Source organism: Hippoglossus hippoglossus, chromosome 22 (assembly GCF_009819705.1).
Source record: "Hippoglossus hippoglossus isolate fHipHip1 chromosome 22, fHipHip1.pri, whole genome shotgun sequence".
Lineage (NCBI taxonomy): Eukaryota > Metazoa > Chordata > Actinopteri > Pleuronectiformes > Pleuronectidae > Hippoglossus > Hippoglossus hippoglossus.
This window is the reverse complement of record NC_047172.1, coordinates 12,925,599-12,931,827: the sequence shown is the minus strand read 5'-3', so window position 1 is coordinate 12,931,827 and position 6,229 is coordinate 12,925,599. Positions and strand designations below refer to the sequence as shown.

The 6,229-nt window shown below is 41.6% G+C and overlaps 1 protein-coding gene across 1 annotated transcript in view; it reads left to right on the top strand.

Annotated features, from left to right (window-relative positions):
• The first annotated feature begins 1,844 nt into the window (after positions 1–1,844).
• The window catches only part of LOC117756050 (fibroblast growth factor receptor-like 1), a 30,560-nt gene continuing 26,175 nt past the window's right edge, over positions 1,845–6,229 (top strand). The window contains exons 1-2 of the mRNA XM_034576339.1: positions 1,845–2,165; positions 3,188–3,283. Of these exons, the coding sequence (XP_034432230.1) occupies positions 3,199–3,283 (85 nt within the window). The 5' untranslated portion in view covers positions 1,845–2,165; positions 3,188–3,198. The remainder of the gene's footprint in view (positions 2,166–3,187; positions 3,284–6,229) is intronic.

Below are 6,229 nucleotides of genomic sequence, written 5' to 3'. Positions count from 1 at the left end.
TGGGACTATTTTAGCAGCGATTTATCTACGTATTTTTCCTGCCACTTCAGTAGGAGGTGTGGGCCGACTCATCTGATGAGCAACACAAAGCTTAACTGAATTTTATGAGGAACTATAGTGACACATTCAGAGTTTCCATATTGTTCAAGGGTCACTCTAATGATTTCACAGAAACAGGTTAGTCATGGGGACTATTCAGCCTGTGAAAACTTGTGTAACATTTTGGGAATGCAATACAAAACATACGTGACCTTACTTACTACGACCTTTTTTACTAGAGCATTAGAGGCAAAAACAACAGCTCTGCTTTTAACATTGAATGAGTTTAAACTGTTCTTGATCTTGCTGGGGAATCTCTGCAGTTATGATGGGGAAATTATCTGGTCTCCATGAGGTCCACTAGGTGGCAGCACATGTTTATAGTTTGGCATAATGGTATCCATCCGTTCAGTTCTGAACCATATGTTATTATATCTACACATAATTATCATTATGTGTTTTGGGCATGGATTCAGCAGCAATTTATGACTTTTATAATAATAATAATAACTTAATTTATGTTGCACCTTTTAAAACAGCTGTTGCAAAGTGCTTCACAGAGAACTAAATCAAAACAACAGGCAAAATAATACAATAGCATTTAAAATCAACGACAGCTAATGATGTAATACATAATCTAAAATGAAAGACATCAAATAAAAATAATACAACATCATTTATTATTCATCTATCCCTCACTGGTCAGATTTTCACCTGTGGTTTAACTGTTGGTCAGTGTTGTGTTCACATGTGATGTACTGCTGGTGTCTTTGCCTCTTAACCTGATTTTAGCCTTGCTTCACTATGTTGCATAGGGGTTTGTATCTCGTCCTCAGATTTGAACGTTTGGTTTTACTTTAATTATTTATGTGTTTATGTGATGTATTGTAAGGTGTGCTTGGGTGTCTAGAAATGGCAAAAGGTGAAATGAAATTTCTGATTAAGTTAATGGTAATTAACAGCAAAAGGAAAGGATTAAGAATCATAAGTAATAGCAGAAAACAACTAAGTAAAAGTACATTTTATAAGAATAATGAGTGGATTTGAGTCTGCGATGCAAAAGTGTAAGTTAACTCAAACATACTTTTTTACTTTTAAATTTTTATCATTAATAGCAAAAGAAAAGAACAACAGACACAAGTAGGGAAAAGAACAATGAAGTAAAAGTACATTTTATAAGAGTAATGAGTGGATTTGAGTCTGTGAAGCACAACTGTAAGTTAATAATAACTTAAACATACTTTTCGACTTTTAAATATATTATTGTTAATAGCAAAAGAAAAGACACATACGTAATGGGGAAAAGAACAATCAAAAGTACATTTTATAAGAGTAATGAGTGGATTTGAGTTTGCGATGCACAACTGTAAGTTAATAACTTAAAAATACTTTTCTACTTTCAAATGTATTATTATTAATAGTAAAAGGAAAGAATAAAAAGAAACACAAGTAATGGGAAAATAAACAATCAAGTAAACTACATTTTATAAGAGTGATGAGTGGATTTGAGTTTGCGAGGTAATAATAACTTATACTTCTGTTTAAAAAGTTTTAACTCTTCATCCAAAGCAGAACATCAGTATGTAGTATCCTCCCTGTGATAGAGCCGTACAGTTCTGCAGTGGTGTTCTCTCTAACACTGACCAGCTGTTGTCTGTTCCCTCGTGCACTGTCGGTGTTGAGATGAAGTCTGTGATGAAGAGGTCAGCGTGCGCGTGAGAGAGAGAGAGAGAGAGAGACAGAAAGAGTTAAACGTGTCCGGGCTGCGCGGCCCCTGATTGGTCCGCGGCCTCCGCGCTGGGACGGACAACCCTCCTCCGCTGAGTGCGCACTGGGAAAAGTCACTGAGTGGACGCAGCGGACTACAGCACCAGCGTGGACCTGCCGCAGTTGTTTGTTTTTGTCAAATAAATTGAACACATGGCGGTTTCGCTGTGATTTGCGGCCACTTCCGGTTTTCACTCGACATTTAAATCCGTCTTGCGCCGGAGAGGAGCGCGCGGCGGGTCCGTTAGCTGCGGCCGAGGAGTCGACACTGTCACTTCTGATTCATGGACTCAACTCCAGCTGAAAGCTTGTCTGCCAGGAGGCTAATACGAGGTTGACTTCGTTCATTCACTGTGCAGGTATGTCAGCCCCGCGCTTATATCGACATTATAAACAACTCGAACCTGTTCATTCGCACGTTTGCTCGAGCTACAAGTGAGCAGCACTAACTTCTGTCACGTTACTGTAAGTACAGTCGAGGTAAAGTGTAAAACATGTGCACTTTGCTATTCAACACTTTAGCTAGCTAACTGAATATTCAGGCTAATACACGCATGTCTGTGTTTTTACTTAAACCTTCATTTTTCTACAAAGACCCTTAAAATAGTCTTAAACCCCCCCCCACCCCAATGTAAACTCTCAGACAGACCCCAGACCTGTGGCTGGTTACAGAGAGAAATCTATCACACATCCTGTAACAGAGCAAAACTATTATCTATGAATTCAATCTAAATTTATAGTTATTGTGTTTGTAATATTTACATTAAACCTTCTTCATTTGGGCTTAATTTTAGACCCTTTAGTTTTCTTTTTCACAATTTCCAAAGTGTCCCAGGAGTCTAGTTTGGGAACTATCTGAAAATCCGCCTACACACACAACTGTGTTTTTCCTTAAACCAGGACTTTTTTTATTTTCTTACAAAGACCCTTAAAATAGTCTTAAAACCTCCAATGCAAAGTCCCAGACAGACCCCAGACCTGAGTCTGAATATGACTGGTTACTATTTATGATTTAAATTTGAATTTATATGTTATATTTTTGTAATATTGACATTAAACCTACTTAATTTTTGACTCTTCAGATTTTTGTGTCCCAGGAGTCTAGTTTGGGAACCACTAAGGTCAAATATAGGAAAAAAAACTTTATCCAGCCGGAAAAACTTACCAGTTACTTACAAACAGCTTCATAAAAGCTCTTATAGACAATTATATTACTTATATAACATACTGTTACCAGTCAGGCATTTTGTAAGCAAGTATTATTTTTAAAACTCAAAGAAATGGCTCAAATATTCTCTCCTTTTCAAAATCTTCATCTATTTTCTCAATGGATCGGACTTGCTCTATATTCACTGTGTGACTTTCACCTTGTGTCTTTCAGATTCAGGGAGCATGAAGTTGTCTTTGCACAGCATGGACGTCCTGAAGATTGTGCTGTTCATCTTTGAGGCTGTTTTACTCACAGACTGCGCAAGAGGTGAGAGCTGCTTTACAAACTTTCTTTCTTATTGTGATTCAAGGTCTTCAACCTGGAAGGTGACACCAGCCTCCTAGTTTATTAGAAGTCATGTTGACTGGCTGGTTTCTTGTGAGCATGAAGACAGCCTCAGTTGCCTCTTAAAGTTTTCTCACCAAGGAGTAAGAGACGGAAAAGTAAAACGTAAAAAAAAAAATCTCTAAACAGAGCCCAAAATCAACACGAGGAGGGGAATGAGAGAGGGCAAGCCTACCCCTACCCACAGTTTGTATGTGTTTCAGTCAATGGCTCCATGTGTGTGTGTGAGAGAGAGAGAGAGAGAGAGAGAGAATGTGTGTGTGCACATTCACTACAGCTAAACCAAACAAACATCGTCCATCAGCTTCCCGGGGTGAAAGAACACAAGTCAGTGTTAGAGTCCAGCTCTCCAGCGACTGGCCAAGGAACTGCCTCAGATCAGCCTGTGTGTGTTCATGATCAAAACACTTGAGTGCAGAGTGGGAGACCTCAGTCTGACCACACTTCACTGGACTGTCGATTGTGCCAGTGTCAATACTTTGCTTTTTAAAGACAATTTGCAGTGAGCTTGTCAACAGGTCATGAATCACTGTTGAGGAGATTTCTATGATTTCTCCCTCCATCACTGGCTACTGAACAGTGTCTGATGCAATCCAGTGGCATGAGTGAAAGACCGAGGCACAACTTGAAAACGACACTCGACTTTAATGAGAGAAATGTGAAAGCCAGACACGTTTCCCCGAAAGACCTCGCACTGGCAAAACACGCAGGCTCCATAGCGCTACTCTCCAGCTCAGTGTGGAAGTGAATTCAAGTGGCGTCTGATTGGTACAATACCTGCATGTGGCCATACAGGCCTGAGGTAGCGGAGGCAAGAGGGTGGTGGTGGGGGTGGGCGGTTGGCGGCGGTTTACAGGGGGAGATAAGATCTGTGGGTCTGTAGACAATGCCTCATTCACAGCATGGCAGCCGTGCCTTCACGGCACGACTAAACCAAAAGTAAACAAGACGTGAGGGCTAAATAAGATTAGACAGGCAATTTTGTATGTTTACAGATTAACAGATGTCAGTGAAGGAGAAACCCGAAGGGGAATCTGATGGGACGATGGCGAGTGGAGGTCCGATGGCTCTGAACTGATTTTTGTGTCAGACAGAAGGAAGAATTTACAGCCGGTTGTTCATAATTTCCCTGGAAGTGGTTGCAGATGTGCAGACTGACAGACACATCAACAGTAATATAGTTGGCATTGACGGTTCGAGGGAGATGATTCTGAATGATGTTTGACAGTCTGTGAAGTGTAAATATCCCACAGCTCTCCTTCAGCAGAGGCAGTGATACAGTAAGTTCACTGTTACAGTCCAAACGCCAATGTTTGACTCTGACATCCTGTGAAATACAGTCGGGGTTCTGACTCAAAACTTGTGCTTTTATAGAGAAGTGAAGTAAAGCTGTAAAATGTTCCTGTTAAATTTAACAGTGGATGATGACATCTTTGACAAATGTAAATTACATTTTAAGGACCAGAATTTCTTTGGTTTGAGTGTTTAAAGTGTGAGTTTACTGCCGTTATCTTAACACTTCAGACAATACAACTGAGAAAACAGTAAGTTTGGGCGAACGAATTTAAGCCTGTTGCTGTCAATCATCAGGCGACACCTGACCCAGGACCCCCTGCCCTCACACCACACACACACACACACACACACACACACACACACACACACACACACACACACACACACACGGCCCTCCCTCTCCTCACTGCTACGATTTTGCGACTTGCCAAGCAAGAATCATTTTGTACGACCCCCCCACTTTAGGAACCCTGCACTTCCTCCAGCCCAGCGACTTCTTTCCTCCCCCTCTGTTGCTCTGCCACCCCCAGCAGCTGGAGGAGGTGCTCACTGATGTGTCCCAGCAGAGCCTATAATGTGGTGACAGGCCTGGGGACCGCTGGGCTCCACTAGCCGAGGAATGTGGCAGCCTGGGCATATGGATCTCCAGAAATGCACCCTGGGAGAAACAGAGAGGCACCAGGTGTCTCTGTTATGCACCAGAACAATCGAACAATGAACACACAAACGCGCACACTGAATGGTCGTGATTGGATGCACTTTGTAGAGGCATCCGAAACAATTGTGTCTTTTGATGCATGTGCACAAATCTGCCGTATTTTTAACTCGGCACATGTTTGTTTCACCTCTGGAGACATCTGGTGAAGTTTAGAGCTCGCTGAATGCTCTGCAGCCCCGTTTGGAAAATATACATTTTATAAGAGAGTTACATCATGGTCTCATAATAAGAAGGTACTATGAGATAAACTGCAGGCCAAGGGCTCTTAAAATCACAAGGCCATTTGGCTCCTCAACAGTATTCCATTTCCTTAAACCATAATGAGGCTGGTTTCTCAGTAACCAAATGCCCCAAAGTTCTTGTATTTTTTAAATAGCTCCTGCATAGTAAGAAGGTGTAACAATGGGTTTCTGGCTCGTACGCCAAGCTAGTAAGATTGTGGCGAAAAAAGCTTGTCTTTACTGCTGAGTAGCGTATTTTTTAAAGCCCTCTCTCAACTCCCATTTTAATGCTCCATTTAGATCTTCGAAATAAAATCAGGTTCGTGTTACATTTAGTTTTTCTGCCCACAATCAGCAGAACTCAAGGGAAGTCAAACATCCTTCAACTTCTGCCTCAACTCCAATCAGTGCGACTGTCCGACACCTCCAACCTCCTGCGTTTATCAAACCAGACAACCAGCACCCACTGCCACCCTTCTCACACATGTCCCCCTTCTTGTCCCCTGCTTCTCTTTGCGTTTCCTCCCATTTATGACCAGTGTAAAGCTGAAGGAAGTGAGTTAAGTTAATGTGCTGTCGTTAAAACAAGGCATGAGCTGACCTTTACTCCCACCCAGCCTTTCTGGGCTCTCC